This window comes from Caenorhabditis briggsae (assembly GCF_000004555.2).
Source record: "Caenorhabditis briggsae complete genome, chrX, whole genome shotgun sequence".
Classification (NCBI taxonomy): domain Eukaryota; kingdom Metazoa; phylum Nematoda; class Chromadorea; order Rhabditida; family Rhabditidae; genus Caenorhabditis; species Caenorhabditis briggsae.
In genome coordinates this window covers 6293261-6321147 of record NC_013491.2, presented here as the reverse complement: position 1 = coordinate 6321147, position 27887 = coordinate 6293261, and the positions used below count along the sequence as shown (strand labels likewise).

Sequence of the window (27887 nt, the reverse complement as noted above, 5' to 3'; positions counted from 1 at the left end):
TATTTTCAGAGATTCACAAAAATATTGATTGGCAAAAATAAGCAAATTAAAAAAAGGTGAAAAATAAATAGGTGGGCAGGAAAAAAAATTATGAAATTGGTTGTATTGATGGAAGTCGGGGTCGTTTGGTTCTCGATCGTTCGTCTAGATCCGTTAGGGTTTCCTCGGAAACAGATCGGTCTCGTGGCTCGACTTCGGTGAGTTTTTGCTGAAATTTAAGGTTAGTGGTGGTCGGGAACACGTTTTCTTATGATTCCGTTACTAGTTTTGCTTAATAATTTGTACGAAAACATATTTTTCAGTTGATTTTGGATATTTTCAGGAGTCTACAGCTCGGCTGTCATGTTTGTGATCCTTTTGAAAAATTTGGATAGTGTGAAACAGACCTAGATGGAGAACTTGGCTCCGCGTTACTTCGAAACTGCGACACTTCGAAACCAGTCATTTGGAAACTGGTTATTTTGAAACCGTGGTAATACAGATGAATGGATGAATTTCAGACTACCAAAACGATTCTAAGGGTTTCAAATATGCTTTTTCTGATAGGAAACATTCTGAAACTCAAAAAATTCAAAACACTTTTCGGAAAAAATCAAAATCTGGGCTCTTTTGGAATTTTTTAATGTGTTCTATAGAAAAAAAAACATACTGTAAAACCCTCAAATCATGCTTGTAGTTGGAAATTTATTCATCCGCATGTATTAATATAGTTTGGAAATGACCGGTTTTGAAATGACTGGTTTCGAAGAGAGGCGGAGCCGAAAACTTTGGATTCATAGCATGTTTTGAAAATTTCTTTTAAAAAAATATTAGCCGATTTTGGAAAGACACCTCTTATTGGCCCGTTTCAGCACTGGTAACCTGAAAATAGGTGCCTTTCAAAAATTGGCGAATAGCTGAAAAACTCGGAATTTTCGAAAAAAATTTTGCGAATGCTTGATTGCTGAGCTCCAGACTCAAAACAAATATCCAAAATGGCCAAAAATCAACTGAAAATAGTGTTGTTTTAAAAATTCTATTAACAGGTACTGATTCCTTGAAAAGGGATCACTGACGCTATCCAGTGAGCTACGCGGTAAAAACACACTTCCTTGATAACCCAATTCATGAACCTATAGTTTACCTTATACTGGTACAACTGCTGTTTGACCAAGTTCAGTTCATTTTGCTGGTCTTGAATCACTTGCATGAGAGCTTTCAGATGATTCATCAAGGGGGCAGCGATTGTGGTTAACTGAAAAATTGAATATTCATGCACTTTGTTTTCCCTAAAAAGAAATGTCTCACCCTATAGGAAGGAACCGATGGAACGTTGGATGGCTCCTGGTTTTGCAGAATGAAGACGTCTTGACCATTCTCTCCCATCTCCTTCCGAATGTTCAGGCTCTGATTGATACTGTCTAGGAGACGATTACCATGGACAATGGCAGACATGGCAAGCTCTTTCCCATCTCGTTGCTTTAAATCGGACACTGCCAACCCTCCAAGCGTCTCGGTGATTTTCTCAAGCTCTTCTGTGTTGCCTTTCTGAAAAAAAGCTAGAGTTTGAAATGCCCTTTCTACGAAAGAGCTTTTTCCACAGGTACAACTACCTACCGTTTCATCATTTGTTGTCAACAACTGTGCCAGAATAGTTTGCTTCGTAACCAGCGTCTGAATAATAATCTCATCGCTTCGCTTCAACTTCTCCGCCGGCGTGAGCACTGGCTGTGCGTGCTCTAGTATGGTCGGCTGTTGAATTGTGATCTCGTTGGCGTTGACGAGTCGCGGATGAGTGACCACATTCACTTTAGCAATTCCATCCGAGTCGAGACTTGTTGATGCGCCCACATCAAAGTTGTGATCGATGCCCGAGGAGGCGTTGCGTTTCTCGATGGCGATTTGTTCACCCATTATTTTGAACCAGCTAAAAAAAGAGGAATGAAATAAGAAGAATCATTTTACATACAGTACTGGTCCATAAGATATACAAAAAATGTGCGTTTGAGTTTTTTAAAGACCATTTTCAAAAATCTGGAGCTCGCATCTCAAGTTTTAGATCATTTTGAAAACTTCGAAAGGTGTGAAACAGATCTAGAGAAAAAAACTTTGCACTTGTAGAGTTTTTTGGAAATTCCTACTTTTTTTTGTTAGCCAATGGCCGAATTTTGAAATAAACCCCTCTTTGGCCCTTTTTTATACCGAAAACTCAAAATCAACTGGAAAAACGCATCTTCGCATATCTTATTGACCGGTGCTGAATAATAAACGTCTTACGTTTTACGTTCAGTTGCAGTTCCCGCAACAAGCTCATAAATCTGTGCCCCATACTGACTGTTGAAAATCAAAAAGAACGCTCGCTTGTCATTCGCCTTCTCCTTGGCAATCAACGGAGCTAATGGGAGGATAGGTGACCATCTGGTCTCCTTTGACGGCTCAAGTGCCTAAAATCATCAATTAATTCTATACACACGACGTTACAAAACCTTCAAGACCAGTTTGTTTCCATCGCTGTACTTGGTGAACAGCACTAAAATATTCTCGAGAAGAACGACATGCAACTCGACCATTTTTCCTCGATTGAACCGACATGTTAATGGGCCGTCGTGTACCAAACGGAATCTAGAAAAAGAAGAAGCGTTTTTTTTTTTGAAAAAAAACCGGATTTCGTGACAACCAACTTTGTGAGATTCAAGTTTGTATAGTCGTGTCCCAAGAATTCTTTATCGAATGGTAACGTGTCGGTTCGCTTTTGCAATTCTTCCAAACGTCGATAGTTCTCTGCATTTCGTTTTGCTGTGTTGACAGCGCTCAAGATTTTTTTCGCGGAGGTCACAGTTCGGAGTAAACAATCTTGCTCCTGGAAAGAAACAAAAATGATTGGTCAGTCCGAAAACATATGGTGAGGTTTGTCAAGGAAACGTTAACACCTCCAGATTTTGATGATAATTGCAGGATAGGTTAAAAATATAGCCTACTTCTGAAAATTTTTGAATTTGCTCATCGGTTTCAGCCAAGTTATTTTTATCACTTTCAGTAACAAAATCGCGTTTTCAGTGAAACACATAGACACTCAAAGACGATTTTCTTAACTTCCAGGACGCTCTAGAACAAGACATTCATTGCGCTAAACTCAAAAATTTATGAACATCGTGTTTCAGACTTTTTCTCAAAAACAAACTTTTCAGTAATTCTCAAATCAATCTACCGTGGTGAAAAATTCGAAAAAACAAATTTTCGAAAAACATTTCTGTTTATGCACTGAATACAAGCCCGTTTTGGTGCTGCAACTGATATACCGTATTTCCTCTAATAGAAGTTTACCTCTATTTGAAGCCTACCTCTAATAGAAGCCCATCGCGCGAGCTTTTCAATAGAAGCCCATGGGTTTCTATTAGAGAAAATACGGTAATTCGAATTTCCAGAATTTTCGGAACTGTGATTTTAGAACTCGACAATTTTTTAATTTCGAAATTTTCTGATTTCTTAATTTCGGATTCAGATTTTTAGAACTTTCGAGCTTGTTCCGGAACTTCAGAATTCCTGAAATTGGAATTTTGAGATCCTGAAATCTCAGAATTTCAAAATTTCGGAATTTTGGAATTTAGAATTGCAGAATAAAAATTTCGGATTTTCCAAAACACTGAATTTCAGAATTCATAACTTCCGAATTGTCATATTACTGAATTTTAGAATAAAGTGTGATTTGAAAAGAAATACTTTGAAAAATAGAAGCTCACTCTCTAATTGAAGCCCACACTCTGATAAAAAAAACCAACCCTGAGAAAGAGGTAAAAATAGAAGCCCGTGGGTTTCTATCATAGGGAATACGGTAACTTGACTGTAACTATTGAGCGGTTTTTGAAATATCGAGAAGTGTCTAGATAGGTTATTCTTAACCTATCCTGAAGTTTTCACCAAAATCTGTGGTTAAAAGATGCTGAGGTTCTTATATGAGACTGAATACTCTGATGTTCACCTCGCTGGGCTCTGTGGTATACTTTGCAATGGTCTCCAGAAGCAATGGATACTTTACCAGACGTTGCATCTCTACTGGAATCATATCCTTCAGCTGAAGTTTCCGGCAAACCGGATTGGATTCTGCATCTGCGAGAAACCTCACAAAAGCATCATCCTTTTCTCGTTTACATCGATTCCTCAAAAACTCGAGAGCATGTTGTTGATGCTGACAGAACGTGGCAGTGACCCTCATCAAATTCTCGGCCGCTTCTCCATCAAACATACTCTCCATCAGCAAACCGATATCTCCATAAATACCACCATTCACACGTGGAGGCGCAGTTCGCCACTGAAACAAAACTCATAAATGCCTTGACACCAGAACACAAAAAGTTTTACTTTTTCCACTTCAGATCGCATGGCATCCGACATGCCTTTGTGCAGAGCGAGGAGTTCTTCGAGATTTGCAAAGAGTAGAGTCATGAGTTCTTCGGAGATCATTTTGTTGGTGCAGAGTGGTTTGTAGAACAGGTGATACAAAATTTTGAGATTCCTAACATGAGTTCGCTCGGTGTGGAAAAGTTCTGAATTAGAAAGAAATTGTCTAAATTCAACTCACAAATCTTACCATTTATGACTTCTTGTCGCTTCTTTTCCTTCGGTTTTAAATGTCGTAGTACATCCCATCCGATGAGCTGCTCTAGAGGTGTAGCCTCTGTTTCCAGCTCGAAATCGCTATCGCCATCCATGAATCTTGAGAACTGAAGAGTCGTGGTGCGACGAACGCAAATCTAAACGTTTTGAAAATAGAAATCTTAAATAACTGGGATGTTTATTTATACTTACATCGTCATCTGTGACCACAGAGCCGCTATGATGAGAACAACTGGACGCGGCGCTCACACTTTGCAGATCTATTGCCATTCGACTTGAGCTCTCGAGAGATCTTAAATAGTTTGGGTCAATATAAATATAAAAATATACTCAGAAGAAGAGAGAGATCAAACTAGATTCAAAAAACTGCTGCCGAGTGTTTGCTTACCTCCTTTCCAAGTATTTCAATTTCCTATCACTGATATCACTTTCATCAATCTCATCGGCTGGCGTGAGATCATAACCTGCAGACCGTTGCCAACTCGGTGTAGCTGACCTATCCCGTTTTGAACTTGGAATTGATACTTTGTCTTCAGACAACGATTGTGGTATTGTAGCCTTAATTTCAATTTGTCCCCATGAGGTTCAATAAGCTGTTAGTTTACTCACAACGCGATATCTCATGCTATGCGACCGGGAGACCATGCCGCGATCCATATGGTGTTCGCCACCGATTCCGCTGTCTGAGCTGGTCGACTTTACATTCGGCGGCTCGTGCCGTGCACTCGGACCCGAGTCATCATCATCGTTAGCATCGGAACGGCCGATTAGACCAGACAGGCGAGACTTGAAAAGCGTAACTTAGAAACGTGTTAGGGGAAAAGTTAAATTGCAAACCTTGGATTTTTGCTTGGATTGAGTTACCGGGTAACAGGCGTCCGTCAGCGCCGAAGTACAGTGTGGGTGGACTTTCACATCGCAGTCTGGAAAATACGTGAATACATTTTATTCATCCATCTTTTCCGCTCGAATATATGAAAGTCGAATCATCCCAAATTAGCCGAAATTTTCTGATAAACGCAATCCTAGACATGTACTTTTAAGCTCAATAATCTCGTTTTCTTTAAAAGATATCAAAAACCTGTCAACTCATCAAATGTTTTTTTTATAATATCACCCACATTTTTGTGGTTGATAAATTTTTGATATCAATCAGAGAAAATAAGATAATTGACTTATAAACTTAGATGACGTTCTATTAGACCATTTTTTGGAATTTAAATGAGGACAAAAATTGAAGTTTTGGAAGAATAATTTTTTTCGGTGTCAACCTTATATTGTCAAATTGAAGTTCTGCGAAACTAGAAAAAAACAGCTCAACACCTAGAAAATAATATATGAATTGCAAGAATGCTAAAAATTCTCGAAATTGTGAAGTTCGTCTCTGAATTGTCGACCAAGTTTCCATCATTGCTACCGTAAACCTGTAATAGTATATTGCCAAGTTTGAGCAAATTTATCTTGGCCCCTATGCAAAGTATCAAAGACGTGTCAACTGGTAAAATGTTTTTAATATTATGATAAACAGTTTCTCAATTCAAGATATGCATATATTTGACAGAAACCGAGATAAATCTGCTCAAAATTTAAAGTGAGGCCTTCTATCACAGGTTTTACGGTAAAACCGTATTCAAAATATCGTAAACGCTTCAATAGAAAGCGTCCGAAAAAACTCATATATCTTAATTTTTACAAGAAATCTCAAGAATTTGTCTATTCATAACATGTTAGTAATATGATAAAAATGATTTTATCAGTTGACAAACTTTCGATATCTCTTATAAAAATGGAGATAATAAAGCTTGAAGTGCAAGGTGGCTTTCAATGAGAAAAATCGTTTTTGATGTTATGATGAATTTTATTGACTCAATGTTGACGATTAGTGATTTTTCTGTCACAGGTACAACATGTATCCACTTTTGTTCTATAGCTTTCTTCACTCACTACTACAGAAATAAATCCACGGCTGCATTCCCCAGATCGCATCTCGACACTGATAACAATAGTGCACAGTGTTGACCGAGTTGATTGAGAAGTTGTGCCCTTTGACTTGAATGCGATTTTTGATGTTTGCCGGCAATTTGCGACTCTTTCCGGGTGGCTTGTCGCGTGCCAAGAACTGCGGAAACTTGTCGAGCATTTTCTCGTTAGTCGACGATGATGTCTTGCCAAGTACGATCTTAATCAGGGACATGGTATTAGAATATTACTTTTTTAGAGAGGGAATCTACCTTAATAACAGTGGCAAGGCTGGAAATGATGGATTGTGATTTGATTTCACAAGAGTCAAAGTCAGTGGAGTTGCTCACTTGCTCAAGACAGCGGAACAACATCTGCTCCCCAACCTGAATTTTTTTTGCTTCTTAATTTGCATTTCACCTGACATCACTCACCCGTTGCTCCATCGACATGTCACCTCGAACCATATGCGTCAGTTGATTTGCTGATTCAGACACCTGTCCACCGAGCTGTTTCTTCTGTCTAAAGTCGTTCAGGTACATATTAATGTCTGTTACAGCCCGCTGCCTCCCCGGCACAAAAATTCGCTTCAATGTATCGGTATCACTTTCACCTATATGCTCCGCAGTCATACACATGATCTGTAAAAAAGTGGAAATAGAAATTGCTCGGTCCTTCAAACCTTGTCAATGGGTTGAATAACGCTTTGGTTAGAGTTGGGAATACACATCGGCGAATTTGGAATAATGAACGTGGAGAAAATCTCGAATGCCCATCGTCGGAATTCCTTTGCGGTGCCGTATGCGGACTGATATGCGTCGGTTATTAGGTAGAAGAACTAAAACTTGGACTTTTGAGAATGTTGTGCTAGGTCATGACACTCACCAAGCTACTAGGATTTCCATGAGATAAAAGATAATTGATGAACACCGCCAAGTGAGCTGGATGTGTTTTGAGCTCTGCCAAATTTGAGAATGGACCTCCTTGAGATTCGGGCTGGAAAAAGGAAAACACAATAATGTGTGGGATGGTTGCTGGTGTCTTACCAAATATACAACATCATTCTCTTCCTCGTCGCTGTCAATGTCCATGTTTAGGTTGGTCTAAAGTAGAAAAAAATTCTCAATTCGAATTTAGACCAGAAATTCGTTTTTTTTTTTGAGCGTGAATTTTGAATCGGTTTCTAAAAAGTTTTTTTAGGAATTACATTACTAAATGAAAACTACATAACGTTTTGAGTTTTTATGTCAACTGTGAAAAAAATAGTCAACTGTGAAAATCTAAAAAAGTAGCCCAGAAAACTTCAAGTGTTCAAAAATTTCAAAATATAAAGAACGAAATAAGAACTTCAATTTTGCAATTGACCCCTTTTCTGTAAAAATCTAAACAAGCGAGATACCGAATTTCTTCTCATATTTTGAGCTATTAATCTCGATTCCTATGAAAGACATCAACAATTCATCAACTGATATAATACTGATGATAAATAATTTATCATCTGACCAGTTATCACTGACAAGAACCGAAATAATTGAACTCAAATTTGAATGTTGAAGTGACCTCCAACTAGGGGAAATCCGGTAAGTGGATTTGAAATGGCAAGAGCAGTGCTAATTTTGGCGTTTTCTTTTTTACAGATTGCAATTCTCATCTTAAAAATGAGGAGACATGAAAAAAATATGCCCCTCGAGAAGTTGAACTTGTCGAGGCAAGTATTAAATGTGCGGCGGCGCTACCGACTGAGCCATGCGGGGAAAAGTGGAGCCGGCGCTCGATGGTAAACATAAGGGTGAGGACGACAGCATTAGATTAGATTATTAGATTGTCCGCAGAGGGACATTAAGCGTTGTACACCGTTTCGGTAGAATGCATACCCTGGCTCCAAAAATCCTTTGTAAAACCACCGGTCCCCCACCTTTAATTGCGAAAATGTCGTCAACTACAAAAATGAATTTTTTAAAATTTTCATAACAATAAAAAATTCTCAATTTAATCTTAGGACTCTAAATTTGACTTTCTTCTACTAGAAAACTTGAAACATGACAATCTTACTGTAGGCACAATTAAGTCAGATTGTTACCGTACTTGCTCTAATAGAAGCCCACTCAAATCACTAACTTTGAGCTCAATTATCTTGATTCCTTTGACACATAGCTATCAGATGTTTTTTAACTGATTAAATATTGTAAATATTATGATAATTATTTTATCGTTGACCAATTTTTAATATCTTTCACAGAAATCCAGATAATCAAGTTCAATGACGGTTTGGATGAGCTTCTATTAGAGCAAATACGGTATATCAAAACACGAAAACTTCGAAAATGAAATCCTAATAAATCCGGGAAAATTGAAAGAACAAACTTGAAAAAAGTGATAACAACTTACCAAGCTTTTCTGACTATCAGAAATGATCGATTCCGGTTTGATTTGTTTCAATTGTGACTGCAAGGAGACGATCCGCTTCAATGCTCGATCAATCTTCTCGCCATTCTGCGACGATTCACGTAGTCCCTAAACTTTGAAATTTGACACTCAAAGATCCTGGGGCGCAGATAACATGAGCAACTGGTAGGAGGGGGAGTTATGAACAAAGAACCAACCGGTTTAACGAAAATCGAACTTGTGCAAAAAAATCCGATTTTTGAAAGTTTTTTTTTCTCACCCCATGATTTCGTTAGTATGGAACACTATGAAGAAAAATACTGAACTAAATCTGATGAACACACTCGGTGGAACATTTTTGATGAACAAGAAAAAATTATAAATGTTTAGACAAAAAAAAAGATGCAGCGATGGTGCTAAAAACAAAATGGACTGAAGACGAAAGCGGAAGTGTGTGTATTGGGAGCGTTGACAGAATCGAGAAGAGGGTCGTCAGTGGTGGGAGTCCGCGCATGGCTTTTTCCAACAATTATGAATTCATCTTTATATGTTTGGGACATAGAGTGGGGGAGCCCTTTCGTAGTATTTCCACTTTTAGGACCATTAGATCCATTTCCTTGAGAAGGAGGGGAAGACGAAGAAGAAGGGCGCCAGTCGAAAAACGACACGGATTTGGACTAAGAGTGGGGTAGAGGATGTATATGTGTATAAAAAGAGCAAATCGGACCCGCCAAAGAATGGTTGGTGGGCAAGAGATGTTGACAACAGGCGTTGCAATTGGATAACCCCCCGATCCGCTTTGGAATCATCGAATAAGGGTGGGGACAAGTGACAAAACTCTGTGATTGGGCGACATTCGACGCAATACGAGCACACACACACACGAGCTCTCACACAAAGGATACAAAACGATGTCCAGTTTTTCTGTCTGAGCAGAAGAAGGAGGGAAAAGGATCGAGAAGAAGCTCAAATGGGGAGGGAATAGCTCACAAGAAGATGACATCCCTTCCCGGCGTCGCTTCTTAGAAAAAAGAAATCGTTGCTTGTTTATTCGAGAAAACTTGTCAAAAAATTGGTGACTCTGTTAGTACTGGGTCGCGTGTTTTGAAGGAAAAATATCTGGGGGTTTTTGTTTAGTTTTGGGTTTGGTAGAAGTTTGGGTTTTGGAGATACTATTGGCAACCCAAGTTTAAACCTCTGTGAATCATAAGCAACAGTAATATACCGTACGATTGAATGGACCGTGAAACACAGGGACAATGATCTTGATGGGTTTTCTCAGATTATAGTTCAAATTAAGTCTGAGTGGTCTAAAATATGAGCTTGTTATGCTTGCACAATGTACAGTACCAAAAATTTCAAACTTTATCGATTTCAAATTCTAACCGGTTTGCAAAAATGTCCCGAAATTGTCCAGTCTGTTATTGATAAGTCTGAAAATTGTGTTTTTCCATACTTGCAAAATCGGTGGCCGGCATTTCACCAAGTTTGTAAAAAAAGATGTCATTTACCAAATTGAAGCTCTACTTTTGTTTAGTAGACCTCTCAAAGTTTCAGTCTCTTCCAACAAAATTTATCATATTTTTCAGACATTCAAAGTGCCATTTTTCATTAACAAAAGAGTAAAATTAAGGAAATTTTTCGACGATACTGTAAACGTTGCAAGGTACGGTATTCGGATGGTTTATTGTAACACTATTTATGTTTTCCTGGTTGAAGTTCAAAAAACTTTTCTCACATTGGTTACTGTATTTTGTTTTGCTAATATTTTCAATTTATTATAAATCCTTACAAATCCTGATAATTTGATAAATAATCCTCGAAATAGCCGATCAACAACTAAAAATAGCAACCAACGAAAAAATGTTCCTCAAAATTTCAAACCGACGGCTTTTGACTACCACACCCCCTTCAAAAAGCACCTAGACAAATTGAATTGCCGAGAACGGCTCAAATATTAATAATCTTGACAAAACACGCCACAGAAACAAACGACCATTACAAAATGTCCTACTTTTCCGCACAGGTCCATCGGGAAAACCGAAAAAAAGGAGAGGAAAAAAAACGAAAGCCAAGGAGCCAGAAAAAAACTGGTGGCCCACACCGAAACCAATATATTTTCTCGATAGCTCTGAAGGACGTCAGAACCCCAGGAGCAACAGAAGCGCAATTTGTCTTATCCAGTGTTTCAAATAAAGGTTCTTTGAGCTTTAACACGTCGCCCTCTCTACTGTTCCTGAAATCGTGAAACAGAGAGACAAAAAAAACGGATAAAGTGGATTACAAGAGGGTAGCTCCCCGCATCGGGATAAAGGACCCAAAAGAGCATATAAATGAAATATATACTGACCTGGACGTTTCGCCTTTCCTCATCCACCATCTGCCCGAGTAATTCGTTCCGCCGTTGGCGCCAGCTCTTTGAACTGGCCTGCAAAACGAGTACCAATTTAATTGGACATCACTTAATTATAAATAGGATGTGACGATAATATATACCTCAATGAGCACTGGATCTGCGATATGTATTTTTTGCTCCATTTGTGAACTAGGAAATGGAAGATTTGTCAGCGGCTCCGGCGGTTTTCCAAGTAGCGTTAGAGCCACGTTTTGGCCATCTAGAAAGTTTATGTTTTGCTCGCCCTAACTCTAACAAAATTTTTGACGTACTTGATATCATTTGGAGCACTTCCCGATGGTTGTTGGGCGACACAGACATTCCGTTGACCTAAAAAGGAAAGAAGTCGTGGGTGTCTAGTGTCTAAACATGATTTAGGGTAAAAAGAAAAAAGAAAGAAGGAGAATGCAATTCAGTTTGAACTACTTATGTACTACTCAGGATGCGCGAAACATTAAGAGCGGGAACTAACCTTGACTATTCGATCTCCTTGTCGAACACCGGCACAATACGCGGCTCCGTCTTGTTTCAAGGTGTGGACAAAGACAGGGAATTCATTATTGACTGTTAGTCCGAAGCCGTCCGGTTGTCGTTGTACCACCACACATCTCTCTATCATATTGATACTGGATGATGAGGATGCTGAAAATTATAGAATTATGGAAAATCAAAGCATCATTCAAATTATAAATGCCGTAAACACTCTAACATAATAGCCCTCAAATCGTCAACTTTAGGCTTATCTATCTCGTTTCGCGTAAAATATATCAAAAAATGTTCAACTAATAAAACGTTGATCATGAAATTCAAACTATTTTGTCAGTTTATCACTTTTTGATATCTTCGACAGGAAATGAGTTATATGGGATTACAGTTGGACATTCAATCAGAGGGTTAATGGTAATTTTTTGCTGAAATGGTGTCGAAAAAATCTGGTTTCGGAAAAGATTATTTTTCGAAGGAAAAATTATTGAAGTTACTAACTTTAGCTTTACCAATAATTAGTTTTTTTTTGTCAGTTTATTTTGATTTCTTAAAGTTTTAGTATGGATTTTTAAGTCAAAAGTTTCAATTTTATTTGTGATAAAATTCCGATTTTGATTAAAAAAAGGTTTTGAACAGTTTTCCACTTTATAAAATATTTTTTTTTCAATTTTCATTGAAATTGAAATAATCGAAATTTTCAGAAAAAATTGATTTTTCTACAAAAATGGGAGAAAAACCTGAATAGTCAATGTTTTGAATTTACAAAATTAAGTAAATACCCCTTCTCTACAAAAAACAAAATTGGGTAAAAGTGTCAAAAAGTTTAAAAAATTGCTCTCACAATCTATCCGCTACTTTTTCATTGGTGAAAAAGGATAAACGACAAAATTTAAGAAACTGAAAGAAAAGTTGATTTTGTTGCGGTCAGAGACAACGCCACAAAAGAGATTTTCGCCTTTTTTTTTGTTCTGCAGTGAACATTAAATGCTAGACATGGCGTTTTCTTCACAGGATTTGCTTGAAATCTCCTTTGCAAGTAGCAGGAAAAAGAAGGATGATGGAAGTAGACAAAAGAGGAAAGAATCAAACTTCTTGGTAAGATTTCTAGTTTCGTAAATAGCGCTTGAACAAAAAATGAATGTTCAAGTACCAGATAAAACATGCTGAGAACCTGTGGGAATCGTCGGATGAAATAAAAAGTTTCAATTTTACATGGATGCTAGTAGTGATTTCCTGGGGTTTGGGTCACAGCAACCAAGATGGGAATAGTCAATGAAAAGAGAGAATTTTCGGCCGGAAGATGGGTTTTTTCCTGTCGTGAGAAGAAGGCGAATTCGGAAATCTTCAGGCCCCTTCTTCGCTCACACGACTTGAACGAAATTTTTTCTGGGGCACAGCGCATCAACGCTTAAGAAGTCAAGTATCTTGGATGTGATGGCTTTTCCGTTTCTTTCCAAGTGAATACTTAGTTAGTTCGAAATCTTGTATCAAGACAAACTTACACGCTCACAGTATCGCTTGTCAGAATCAGTAATTTTTTTTGAGGATTTTTCCTTTGATGATTCAGCTCCAAAAAGTAAAACTCAGTCCAAAAAACAGGCAGCTTCTAAAAAAAAAGCTCGGAGCGTTATACTGACAAGTTTATAAAATTCTCAAAAATTCTCAAAAATTGTGAAAATAACTGAAACGGAAATTCTACTCATGAAAATAAGTAGGATATCTGAAAATTGAAAATTACCGAAATGGTGTCCAATTACGTAATATCCAGGAAAAAAGCGATTTTCAGAAAATCTAATAGTTGTAAGTTATGAAGCACAAATTGAAAGTTTTGTATTTTATGGAAAATATTATTTGATGAATGCAATTTTTCACCACATAACGAGCATTTTTACAGGGATTTTTTGAAATTTAAAACAATTTTTAGACATCTTTAGAAAGATTTTCAAATGTTTTGAAATTATGATCCGATAACCACTGTATTTAATCTAATAGAAGCTCACTTAAACCGTCAACATTGAGCCAATTTGATTCAGTTTCTGTTAAAAATATCGAAAGTTTGTGAACTTATTAGCTGTTCATCATAAGATAACAATCATTTCATCAGTTGACACATTTTTCATATTTTTTATAAAAGCCGAGAAAAATTTACGCTTTGGGGGGTTTGAATTAGAGGTATTACGGTAATTTAGGTACTTTATTTGACAAAAAATAAAGCGTGATACATATCTCAACATCAGTTTTAGGACCAATGATATATTAGCGAAATTCATTTAAAAAGTTGAAGTGACCCAGGTGCTGTCACAAAATATAACGTTATCCTCTCAAAATTATGTTCAGTCTACAGTTAGCCAGAAGAGTTCCCTTCAAAAATTGAGAAATAAGAAAAACCATGACAATCCAACAAAATGGAATTCTTACAATCGAAAGAAAAATTCCCCTAATAAAACCGCTACAATCGCGGTATACCAAGATTCCAAATCCATTCCTCATTAATGGAAATTGTGGCAAAACAGATGCGAAAATGACGACAAAAGAGAGAGAGAGAAACGACGATAAGGAATAGAAAAAAAACGAAGGTGAGATGCGAACGGATAGAGACGTCGCATGTTCAACTTTTTTCAATTCTCTCCACGCATATCCTAGACACAAGTTTTCTATCCATCTACCACATAGAGACAAACCGAAGGGTAAATGAAACTGTTGGGATTTGCATGAGAGAAGGGTTCTTCTTCTTCTTCTTCCTCTTTTTTTGAAGGTCTCTAAAGAGTGACAAAAACTGAGAAAGATGAGGGATTGGGATATGAACTGCAAATTCTTTGGGAAAAAAGAGTCGTTCGGGTTCGATAAAAAAAATGGCACCCGCTTTTTTTCCATTTTCTGTAAACTCTGAGGCGAGAACAAACAATGGTCCCAACGAGATGAGATATGCACATCCATCATCTCAAAGTCTCAGCTGTTGGAAAAGAGGAAACAAGGAAGAGGCGAAGAAGGGTGAGATATAACTTAAGATTTTTTCAAAGGAAAGAAAACAATAATGCGTTTTTTTTTCATTTCAAAAACTAATTTTACAATAATAAAGTTGCCTTTACAATAATATAATTCAACAAATCGGCGTAACTAAACTAAAAGCGTTGATCGTCGGGAGTAGTGGCAAAGTCAAGGACGACGGCGACCGGAGGATAGGGGGAAGAGAGAAAGTTTATAGAAGTGGATGCATCTTCATTTCATTTACCGGTATTCCCCTATTCAACCTAATCTTCTTTTTTGCGTCTCGAAGTCTTCCCCTCCTTATCCGTTAAGTGTTGCGGTAGTGGAGGGCGGTTAGATTCTATTCAAACTACTTTTTCAAAAAAAGCAGCGTGTTTGGAAACTGTGGAGAGATCCAAAATGAGGTTAAAACAGTTCCACGCCATGTGATGTGAGTGAGTTTTATGGGACCCCACCCTCCGTTCTAACGATGGTTTTATTCTCACTTCAGTGAATATAACGAATATTATAATGTGGTATAGAAACCGATAACTTTCCTATTGTTTGAACTATTGTTTGAACTATTGAAACAACAGAACAAAAACCAAAAGGATTTTTATGGACTTTCTCGGGGCCGATGACGACTTGCAAACACTAGTAAAAACGTAACGCACTCTTCCTTTGCTCTCGTTGTTCGCCCTTTTTCGAGAGCTGAAAACGGATGTAAATCTCTTCTTTTGTCGCCCTATTTTTGCAATCTGGTCCAATTTTAAATAGCTACATCTCGTCATTGTGGGAGAAAAAGTGGATGCGTGCATTGTAATGTGTTATACTAATGCACCCAATGAAAATTGAGAATGGAAAATCCTAATGATGGTTCAGAATGGAAAATCCGAATGGCGGTTAACTTTTGATTCCAAAATTATTAGAAATTCAAAAATCTCAAACAAAACTTTAAAACGTTGAAAACCAATAAAATTAGAAAGGAAGATTCAAAATATATTTATCGGAAAACCTTTTCATCTTTTCTCATTTTCCGACTAAAATACTTACTGAAAAATGTTGGTTTCCAGAAGAAAAATATACGTATACCCCAATTAAAACTTTGAAACTTTTTTTCGAAGTTGGTCAAATTGAAAATTTTGAAAAAAAAAGAGCTTGGGAACGTTGTCAATTCAGGTTTTTGACAAATTTGAATGAATTACAAGTGGAACGAAAAATAACGAAAAATTCAGAAACACTACTCGTAAAAAAAAAGAACTTCCACACTGTCCAATTAGAACTCATTTATCTCAATTCCTATGCAAGATATCGAAAAGTGGTACATTGACAAAACACTTCTCATATTGTGATAATTAATTTATGAGTTTACAACTTTTTTATATCTTCGACAGGAAATGAATTATATTTTTTTAAAGTTGACGATTGGATGTGGTAATTTTCCTCAGAAATGAATTCTCTAGAAAAGAGAATTTCCAAAAAAAATGGGTTTTTGAAACTACTAACCTAAATAACTGAAATATTAATTCTTGAAATTCATAAATTCAAAAAAAAAATGAATCCGTTGACAACTATCTGACAATATATAGATCTAAATCAATAATCAGTTTTTCCTTCAGAATATTCTAATTCACTAATCCTTCCCCTCCTTCTGATGACACTTCAGATGCGTTGGATCCACTTCACGCGTATTTTTAGTTAGTTTTTTACAATGTTTCTTGATAAACAATAAGTTTCTTCTCTTTCCCCTTTTTAGATTCCCCATTGAAACATCCCAAGAAAAACTTCGGAATCTTTTGCACGAGAGTCTAGCAACAATCAACAATGGACTTAACGATTCGCACCGATTTCCTCTTTTATGCTATCTCACTCTTTCCTCTCAAATGCTTGTTGCTACTGCAAGATTCTCGGGTCCGCCGCTGCCAAAAATTGTCACAACAGCGCCTATTGAGAACACAAAAGCAAGATGACTCTTGGGAATACGTATATAACACAGGGGGCGGATAACTTTCTGCCAAATTTAACAAGAGATGAAGGGAAACAGCAAAAAGGCGAGAGATGTTGGGAGCATTTACACAAAAATATATCCCGTTGAGATTTCAATCTTGAATGCTGTTGAAGAGGTTGAGGATAAGGATGAGGAGGAGAAGAAGGAAGAATAGGACAAGACTACAATGAAACAAAAGTGTGAAGTCAGAAGTTTTTTCCGTGTTCAATTGTGTTGAAAACAGAGGAAATTGAAGACTTTGAAGCTTTGAAAATTTTGAGGCACAATTTTGAGCCCAAATAAGGTCACAGGGGTTTTTCGAAATTTTGAAAAATATAAGAATGGGAATGATGGGAAATCACTAATTAAATATTCAAACATTGATTATTAAAAACGTAACAATTCGAAATTCAGAAAAAAAAATCAATATTCAAGAACTAAAATTTTTTTAGGAAAAAAAAAGGAACTGGAAAATTCTGAAGTTTCAAAATTTGAGAAAAAAATTCGAAAAATATTTCGCAAAGAATTTTTGAAATTTTCATAGAATGGATATTAGAAATTGAGAGAAAATTACTATTCCAATTAGGGAATTCATAAATTGAATATTATAATCATAAAAAGTCGAGATTCGAGAAATTCAAAAAAATTCTAAGGAAAATTCTCAAAATTCTCAAAAATAAAAATTCTGAAGTTTAAAACAAAAACCGACAATTGTTTTCACAAAAAGAGAAATTCAATTTTGAATGTTCCTTGGTTGTTTTGTAATTTTGTTTATACTCATTTTCAATAATTTTAGATGTTCATTGTACGAAAAATGCAACTTGCATCTTTTGAAAATTTTGGACGCTTTCGATTTAGCCAGGGAATAAAATTCATAGAGAAAACTCATTTGAGGAAATTAGAACTGTAGTAATTTCAGGACTAATTCAAAATTCGGATTGACAAAATTACTGTTTTGGCGCCAACATAAATTACTGTTTTGCCGCCAACACTATTTTTTGGCCAAAACAAGCACGACCAGTCACAAAACAGTATCATTAAAAAGTGCAATAAAATTGAAAGTGGTGCTCTTACCGGTGGTGGATGGAGACAGTGGCTGCAGTGCAGGGACGGTTCGGGTAACAGCCACATCATCAACAAGAAATACTTTGTGACGGTCGAGTTTGAGCGGTGTGTTGGTGACGAACTCGTATGAGCGCATATATCTGGAACTTTTAACAAAAAAAATTAAGAACGTGTATACAGAACATCTAAGAAAGCCTAGAGACAAGACAGAGAAAAAAAGAGTCTAAAGGACGCTATGAATTCTTCCAAAACTTCTTCAGAAATTGAGCCCGCACACGCTGCAAGTGTGCGGAAGAGGAGAGGAAGAGTGGTGCGCTGATTGCGGAACGAATGTTTATATATGACAAAATGACGCTGTCAATCGACACACATACACACTCACACAGAAAAAAAACTATTGCTGTGGAACGAAGGAAGAGCGAAAAAAAACTCTGAAAAAATGAAGAAGGAGACACGAATATTTTGGTGTCACTATCTTTTTTGTTGGTGTTTCGTCTCAAAACAAACTGATGGGTCCTAAAAAGTGGCGGTGGTGGACAGTTGAAGAAGTGACAAAGAAAAGAGAGTAGACGAATTGTTGAATATGCAAACATAAAAAGTTGAAAAGTGCTCGTGAATCAGATGAACCAATTCTGAATACATTAATCATTGAGAGGAGTAATGTTTAGAGAATTTGGAACGCTTGAAAAAATAAAAGCCACAGAGAAAAGGAAGCCTATGGATTTATATATTCGGGTGGTCCGCTAAACGTTTTCCCACATTAACCAGCTTATCACACGTCACTTCTTTTCTGACATTTTCTGTTGAGTTGCCTTGAAAGATTGATTCTCTGGAGAAGTGACGTTCAACAAAAATAGAATATCAGAAAAACTGTTTTGCAACAATTTCTCGTTTATCTATGACGTAGGCAAAATGCTCAAGAGGCAACATTTGAATGGGAAAGATTCTGGGAGGCAAAATAAATGGAATGACTGCTTGAGGAACAAACTCTAAGCAGAACTTCAAACGTTCGATATCAAATGGAAATGAGCTAATGAAATCCTATTGTTAAAAATAGAAGGCGTCATTTTTGAAAAATGGTTTTTAAATGAACTTTTCTGCTTTTAACATTCAGTTCAAGAGATTCTGATTTTGGAAAATTTTCAAACCGATATTCAGAACTCGACTTTTAAAATGACCAAACAAATTAAAATTGCTGTTCTGCAAAACAAAACAAAATAAAAACAATTAAAATGTCCATTTCCGTTTCAAATTATGCATATCGGAACCATTTGTGCAGCAATTATTAATAAATTTCAAAATTCCAAGATATCGAAAATTTCAGAACCTTGAAATCACAGAATTATAGAATCGTAAAATATTAAAAGTGAGTTTCTAAGAATCTAGGATCTACAGATATTTAGAATTTCAGAGAATTTCAGATCTCAGAATTTTAGATGTTCAGAACCTCAGAATTTTGAATTTCCCGAGAAACTAAAAATTACAGGCTCTCAGAATATCCAAGTTCTGAAATTACAAAAAGTAAGAATTTTGACATTTCAGAGTTTGATAACCTCAGATTTACAAAATTTCAGAATTAGAAAATCTCAGAATCACAGAATATCTCATTGAAACTTCTAAATTTTCAATTTTCAGATTTTAAGAATCTCAGAATCCCGGATCATCAGAATTTCGAAATTACAAAGTCTAAGAATCTCAGAATTACTGAATCTCAGAATCTCAGCGCATCGGATAATCATAATTTTAGGATTTTCTTGGGTATCAATCTAAGGATACCAAAATAGCAAATTTTACGAATCTCAGAATCTCGGAATCCCAGAATCTCACAATTTTGTTATCCTCAAAATGTCAAAACATCAGCTTCTTGAAATATCGAAATCTCAAAATTCCAAATCTTGTCACCTCAGACTTTTAAAATCCAAATTTTCAAAATAGCCTATGCTAACTATACATTTTGAATATTTTCAGCTAATCAAATAATCGAAATAAAAAAATTTACGTATTCTACCGAATTTCTGAAAAACAGTTTCAAGAATTTGCCAAGCATAAATTCATCGTGAAATTTTGATCCTCGTGAAATTTCTGGTGTGCACCCAAAATAAGAAAGCACTTTTGAAAACCAGGGGATACATTAGATGGGAAAACATTAAAGAGGTTGTACGATGAGGAGCAGAAAGTTCACACGCCTAAAACTGCCGTTGGGAATAACGACGATGGGTGGTGGGCCCCAAGAAGTGAGAAAAGAAGAGAGCAAGAAGCAAGAGAACTCTAGTTATAAAAGTGATTTTTCCGCTGCTGCACTTGAGCAAAGAGCAACAGCAACAAGAAGACACGACGAGCTATGATAAACTGTGCCAGCGGCGGCATTCTTAATAGATTGCCCCCAAGATGAATATCGCTTTTCTATCGACTTTTCTATGCTTTCAAGGACGAGGGGACATACGGAAAGGTCTGGGATGGCTCTGGTGTGTCTATCCTCACACGCCGACGGGATGATGGTGGCTCCTCTCAGGTTTCAATTTCAGATATCGAATAAACGTGGCGATTTACACACTTATAGGGAGGGAAGATGTTTGAATATTTCTAAAAGGAGAATGAGAGCTGAACGAAGGATGATTTAGTATAAATACTTTTGACATTTCGCCTTCATCCCACACTCGAGGAGACTCTTCTCTGGTTTCGGATTTCGAACAGGTTTGGTAACGATAAACAACATTTGTCGGGAAAAACGAACAGTTGTTTATTCCGGACGCCTTTGAGAGCAAAAAATCAAAAATGAAATCTTCCAGGTGACGAAACATGAAAAGTTGTGTTTTTCCACATCTGAAACACATGAAATTTTTGTTTCACCTTTCGGAAACTCTGAAACAATTTAACAATGTTGTCACATATAGTTTTGAAGAACATGTGTTTCGAATTATTGTGAAAAGTAGGTATCGTTTGAGGATATTTGTTGAAGCTCGTTTGAACCGAAAAATACAATATGTTACCTGATGTTCAGTTCGACGTAACAGAAAAAATTTTTTGTAATGTAGAACACGTGATTTTTGAAATTTTATCACTACGATTTTGCTTATGAATATATTGTAAACACTATGATAGAATCAACACCCCGTAACACTATTTACATCGTCAACTTCAACCTCATACAGCTCATTTCCTGAAAAAGATATCAAAAAGTGTCAAAATTTAAAGAAATTCATTCTGTAATTGAGAAAGTTGATAATTTGCTGATATCTCTCAAAGAAAATGAAATAAACAAGCGGAGAGTGAACGGCTTAGGCTAAGAGCATTGTATTAATGAATGGAATTTTCTCTCGAAAATGTGGTTTTCAGAAAATATAACTTTTTCAAAAAAAGGTTTATGTATAGTCTTTATGGCACGTTGAAAGTCCCTCAAAATCGAAAAAATGAACAAAGGATTATAAGGGGTAAACAGAATAAACTGAGAAGTTCATAACAGTAACGCATCACTGACTGGAGCATTCTAAGGATCCCCTAATTGTGAGTGTTATGAGCGGTTTGTCTTCACATCTGTAATGAAAATACTGAACTGTTTCTTCCAAATTCTCCCAAAAGACCTTTTTTTTATTGTTCTTTTGAAATATTGTGGAAAGGTGACACATAGTAGGTTATTTACAACAAGGCAATAATAACGTATTGTCATCAAATTGCAGTCACCGTTCTTTCTCAAACTGTCCTCCGCTCACACACCGACAGTCCAGGTGTCCTGCCAGTTTTAACGTTTAGACTACATATATCTGTGTAATTTACTATCAAAAGCTGATTACTCCATAACCCAAATTTTTAAGGGAGGCCAGACATGACATTTCACAAAACCATAACACCCTGTTACTGTACAAGCGAGAACGCGACCGTTATTCCAAGCGGTGGCTAAAGCAGCGCCCACTCCTCGTTTCATAATTGTTTTAGCGCAAGAGAGGAAACGCGCCGTGTGGTGTAAAGGTGAGCGCCGTTGTCTATCAATCGCGCATCGCAGGTTCGATTTCCATCTCTGTGTTTTAGTTTTTTTGTTCTGTTTTCAAGCGGCGACATCATAGAATGACCGAATAACGAGAAAAAGTCAGGAATAATTGCCAAACAGTGAAGAAATCTAGTGTATCCTAAAAAAATTAATGCTCGTCAAGTAGCGCGCATTGGTTGCAGGCGCACACACTTTTGGTCAGATTGCATGATCTCGCTCCAAGAAAACTCTGTAGACTTGTAACATTTAATATGAAGTTTGGAAGAACGGGATGAGTGTCTTTCAGTACATTTGTTCAGAATTGGTATTAGAGTCCATTTTTATGCCATTGATAAACTTTTTAGTGGATCGTATTTACACAAATCATTTATAAATATGAATTTCTGTTCTTCTTCAAAGGTGGGGGGGGGGGCAGGAGGTTTTTCGTAGGATTTTTGTAGCCAGAGTATGCATTCTACCGAAACGGTGTACAACTCTTAATGTCACTCTGTATACAGCTGTCGTTCTCACCCTTATGTTTACCACCGAGCGCCCGCTCCTCCTCTTCTTCCCGTATGGCTCAGTCGGTAGCGGCGCCTCACCTTCAATAGTCGCCTCGATAATTTCAACCCCCAAGGGGCATATTCAAACGGAATTTCGAGAACATTATTTTTTCATGCCCCTTCATTCCCAATTTAACTTTACACAAAACATAAATTAAGGGTATTGTTGAAACTCTACGAAACAGAAAAAAATTTTTACAGTACAAAAATGTACTCGCACTCTTAAAACCTGTTATTGTCAGAATAACTTTAATTTTTCGCGCTAATTCGTGTTAAGGCTAATCAATGACATCTCGAGAACTATGTAATATTCAAGGTTTAATTTCATAATTTGAGTGTCACTCTGCTTGAGACAGTCTGACTGTTAATTAAATAGGATTTTGACTACCTTTTTTACTAATTCAGTTGTAATAGGAGGAAACTACCTCCGTGCTGTCGTTGTCTCCTTTCCGAAGCCTCTGAAGGCTGCCGTCAGAGTGAAGAGAATTGGATTCGAAAACGTTTGAATTTTTTTAAATGTTGTGTGTCTGAAATTTGTGAATCCAAAATGTTGAACATTTTCATCTAGTTTTAGGTGAGTTATGATGAAGTTACTATTAGGTTGGCTAAAAAATAATGAGTGGCGTGTTTGTCGGAACGTATTTCTCTATCCAAAGCACATTTCTGCTCCCCCTTTTTTTTATTCGAAAGAGCGTTTCTTTGCGCATCGTTTGATATATAATCTTAATTTGCCATTCTGTTTTTTTCAATTGGGAATTCCGTTTAGAAAACGTCGTTCCAAAAAATGCGCGGGAAGGTACAAATTTAAGTTGGTCAAAAATGCCGCGCAAGCTCTTAGTTCTCTCTCAAAAGTGTTCAAACAAGTTTTCTATAAAAAATTGATTCGTACGCTAGTTTGAACGGTTTCATAATGACGATGAAAGCTTGGAAAACCGTGAACACACCGTTCGACTAAAAATCATAGGCAGTGAACTGCTGGGCCCATACTCCCAGGGGGCATCGAAATAGGGGGCATCGTGCTCAAAGGGGGCATACACTCATAGGGGTCACTAACTCATAGGGGGCATCCTGAAGTTGTCTCTTAAGGGGCATCCCACCATGTCTGATAGGGGGCATCGGACCAAATGCTCCCAGGGGGCATTGATAGTCTCATAGGGGTCATTGAGATCAATTTGAGTATATGATTCTGAACATGATGAATTTTTATTTTTACATCTTTTTCGTAGTTTTTTGAGGAAAACAAACACAATTGCAGACTATCGAAGGTGTTATTTCGGAGGGTCAACTGGGTAGAATAACCTGCCGAAAATTCGGGGTACAACTCATTTCATTTAGGGGTACAACGCTTGTGATTCGGGGGTGCAGTTTTTTTTGAGGAAGTTTCTGAATTCCTGAATCTCAGAGCTTGAAAACCTCAGAATTCTTAGAATTTCAGAACTTTGAAATTTCAGTATTTCGGAATCTGAGAATTTCGGAACTTCAAAGTCTGAGAATTTCAGAATGTTAGAATTTCAGAACTTCGAAATCGCAGAACTTCAGAATCTCAATATTTTTGAATTTTTAAAAATTACGACAGAAAGTTTTCACTTCTCATTGTCACATTGTTCTATTTGATTTTGTGTCATATTTTTCACTCATCATGAAAAAATTGTGGAAATTGTTCTGTGCTGAAAGGCATTAGTTTTTTTTTTGAATTTTTGAGTCCCGAAAATTCAGGAAAGCATACAACGGAGAACTGTAAAACAATCTTGACAAGTTTTACAAACTCAGGATTTTAATGCTTAATTTACGTTTTAAAGCTCAGTCGATACTTTCCTCTACCAATTTTTCTCAATTGCTTTTCTTCTCAATTCTATTTCATTTTCTTCTGTTTCTCAATATTCCTTCGGTTTTTCCCAAGTTTCCCTTTTTTTCTCAATTTTTCGTTTTTTCCCAATTTTCCTCAATTTTTCTCAATTTTCGTGGTAATTGAATTTTTTCTTATTTTTTTCATAATTTTATAGATCATTGAATGAAGGAAACAATCACAATTTAGTGATTTACACACAAACATTCAAAAATCCCAAAAATTGGCCCAAAATGAGCCATTTTTTATCGAAAATTGTTCGCACAAGCAATGAAACATCGATTAATTACTACGACAATTTGAATAAAAACTACGGAAAACGAAGGAAAACGGAGAAAAATGGGATTTGCGAAAAGCTGTGAATTTTTCGAAATTTTCCCATGGAAGAGAAAACTCCCCACCTCGGCCACGGCCATGGATTGATGACGTCATCGCTGAAAATCTTTATTTTGGATTTTTCTCCGTTTTCCTTCGTTTTCCATCGTTTTTACTCAAATTTTCGTGGTAATTAATCGAAAAAAATTAATTTTATAATTTTTCCCGATGTTCCATTGCTTGTGTGAACAATTTCGGATAGAAAATAGCTCATTTTGACGCAATTTTTGGGATTTTTGAATTTTTGTGTGTAAATTGCTTAATTGTGATTGTTCCTTCATTCAATGATCTATAAAATTATGAAAAAAATAAGAAAAAACTCAATTACCACGAAAATTGAGAAAAATTGAGGAAAATTGGGAAAAAACGAAGGAATATTGAGAAACAGAAGAAAATGAAATAGAATTGAGAAGAAAAGCAATTGAGAAAAATTGGTAGAGAAAAGTATCGGCTGAGTTTTAAAACGTAAATTAAGCATTAAAGTCCTGAGTTTGTAAAACTTGTCAAGATTGTTTTACAGTTCTCCGTTGTATGCTTTCCTGAAGTTTCGGGACTCAAAAATTCAAAAAAAAACTAATGCCTTTCAGCACAGAACAATTTCCACTATTTTTTTCATGATGAGTGAAAAATATGACACAAAATCAAATAGAACAATGTGACAATGAGAAGTGAAAACTTTCTGTCGTAATTTTTAAAAATTCAAAAATATTGAGATTCTGAAGTTCTGCGATTTCGAAGTTCTGAAATTCTAACATTCTGAAATTCTCAGACTTTGAAGTTCCGAAATTCTCAGATTCCGAAATACTGAAATTTCAAAGTTCTGAAATTCTAAGAATTCTGAGATTTTCAAGCTCTGAAATTCAGGAAGAAACTCCCTCAAAAAAAAACTGCACCCCCGAATCACAAGCGTGTACCCCTAAATGAAATGAGTCGTACCCCGAATTTTTGGCAGAAATTCTACCCAGTTGACCCTCCGAAATAACACCTTCGATAGTCTGCAATTGTGTTTGTTTTCCTCAAAAAACTACGAAAAAGATGTAAAAACAAAAATTCATCATGTTCAGAATCATATACTCAAATTGATCTCAATGACCCCTATGAGACTATCAATGCCCACTACTTAACTCTATCAATGATAATTGGGCCAAATGCAGCAAGCGTTGAGACGTCAAGGTGTGAATACACCAACGACAAAATTCCTAATAATGCTCGGCCGCATGTGTCAAAAGTCACTCAGCAGAAAATCGAGAAAATGGGCTGCGAAGTTATCCCTTATCCGCCAAGTAGCCCTGATTTGGCACTTTCAGATTTCCAGTAATTCATATCAATGCGACCCTCATTAGCCGAGAAACACTTCAAAAGCCGCGTTGAGACCGAAAAATGGGTGGTCGCCTACTTTGGGTCGCATTCAGTGGGGTTCTTTCACAGCGGACCCCATTCTTTGCGCGGATGTTGGCTACAAGTAGTTGATAATTATGGCGAATAGCTTTTGAGTTAATCTTGTCTACTTCCTTTTTTATGAAAAATTCAATTGATCATAAAAACAACCATTATTTTTTAGCCAACCTAATATATACTAAATTGTAATCCGTCTTATGAAATTCCCACTTTCACAGTCTTGCCAATTTTTGATTTTAATTTTCTATATACTTTCCGTTCGGATTCGCGAACTGCTGCCAATTTTGACATGACTATTCTCAGCATTCACTCAGAAGAAATGACCTGGCAGCCGTGTAACTCCTCTGGTAGCATCATGAGACCCGTAATTTTTCAAACAAAGCGATCAAAAAGCTTCAATCAGCAAAAGCTACAGAGTAAAGTTTTTCAATATCCCACTTAATCTTATGTTGAATGAGATTTTTAAGAGTTCTTCAACATCGAGACGTTTGTTGACGATTTTCAGTTTTTTTTCAAATGAATAAAGTATGAATAATATTTAAACGCCAAGCCTGACACACTTTTTCATACGTATCTGTTTCAGACTATCTATCTTATTTTTCCATAACTTTTTAATAATTCAAGGCAAATTTTCATTGTACATAAGTGACAAAAAACCATTGATAGAAAAATGGAATAAAGAAGCAATTTCAATTGAATCATACAAACATTTACTGAATGGTGACTTTCTGAATTCCCTTCGAGATTCCAGAAGCGCCGTTGTCCCCGTCTTGTCCACAAGCACACTTTTTCTCGTTCTCCTGTTTGTGGACAGGTGCCATATAAAGAACAACCGGACGATCTTGGGTTCGGATCTGGAATTGAAAAGTTTCAAACCGGTTTGAACCGTTAATTTGAATTTTCAAAAAAAAAACATCGGAGAGAAAACTCACCAGTTGCTGGCATATCCGGAGTTGTAGTGATAAGTGGTAGCGAATTGTCATTATGAGACTCGTGAAGCATATCCATACAGAATTCGTGATGATCCTCTTCGTCAATGGGCATGTTGGAAACCATTGCGTTAGTCATGGTAGAAGCCTGGAAATTTGAAATGGAAAGAAGAAAAAGAAGAAGAGTGAAGAGTAAAACGAATTAATCGTGTGGCGGCATTGAAATTTTTGGGGAATAAAAAAAAGGGAGGAAGGGGGCTGATGGGCGGAACCTATTCAATTAGAATGGGCAGGAGGGGCTCGCCCAAACTTTGTTTTTAGTCTTTCTTTACTTTTGGGAGAGTTGCTAATCGAAGAAAATGTCAAAGGGCATAGAAGGTGCCCACTGATTCACTAAACATGGAGTGTGAAAAGGGAAGTGCAACGGTTGCACATAAAAAAGCGAAAAAAAAGAAGAAGAATCGAGTAATACTTTCAGTTGGTCGCCACAAATCTTCTTCTGCCTATCTTACTGCATTGTGCGCAATTTTCCGCTCAATTCACCAGGGAAACTCTCTCTCTCTCTCTCATTCTCTCTCTCTCTGCCGGGGTGAGAAAGAGGTTTTGAAGAAAGAAGATCTTTTTGACCTCATACTTCATATACGTCTGGGGAGTGTTCCATAACTCTTCCATTCTGGCTTTTGTCTTGTCTTTCTTGGAATATAGACGTGTTGGAGGAAATTGGTGTGGAGGACTAAATGGATGTTGTTTCGGTTTTGTGTCAGCGTTCTACAGAAAAGCCATTCTAGACGCCAGGAGAGGAAACGTAAATTATTCTAGGCGGCAATTCGGAAAAGGAAAAAAAACGAAAAATTTTGGAATAGGAAAAGAAATTATGGAGAAAAAAACAAGGAACGAAAAAATGGGATTCAATTTCCAGGAAGAGACAGAGAACAATTGCGGGGTCGCGGAGTCTAAACTGGTTAGGATGAAAAA

At 36.7% G+C, this 27887-nt stretch overlaps 2 protein-coding genes across 2 annotated transcripts; both read right to left on the bottom strand.

Annotated features, from left to right (window-relative positions):
- Window positions 1–88: 88 nt before the first annotated feature.
- Window positions 89–17973, bottom strand: Cbr-rhgf-1 (the record flags this gene model as incomplete). The annotated part of the gene is made up of 25 exons (XM_045239269.1): window positions 89–208; window positions 1124–1234; window positions 1288–1906; window positions 2257–2423; window positions 2466–2601; window positions 2661–2839; window positions 3959–4288; window positions 4339–4523; window positions 4568–4730; window positions 4786–4885; window positions 4982–5151; window positions 5203–5379; window positions 5431–5516; window positions 6538–6772; window positions 6804–6938; window positions 6978–7193; window positions 7235–7390; window positions 7438–7548; window positions 7599–7655; window positions 8941–9066; window positions 11288–11365; window positions 11434–11552; window positions 11605–11662; window positions 11805–11974; window positions 17847–17973. 25 exons carry the CDS (start codon window positions 17971–17973, stop codon window positions 89–91), a joined length of 4131 nt encoding a protein of 1376 aa, XP_045092685.1.
- An 8720-nt stretch (window positions 17974–26693) lies between these two features.
- Window positions 26694–27051, bottom strand: CBG04525 (the record flags this gene model as incomplete). The annotated part of the gene is made up of 2 exons (XM_002644105.1): window positions 26694–26824; window positions 26916–27051. 2 exons carry the CDS (start codon window positions 27049–27051, stop codon window positions 26694–26696), a joined length of 267 nt encoding a protein of 88 aa, XP_002644151.1.
- Window positions 27052–27887: the final 836 nt, after the last annotated feature.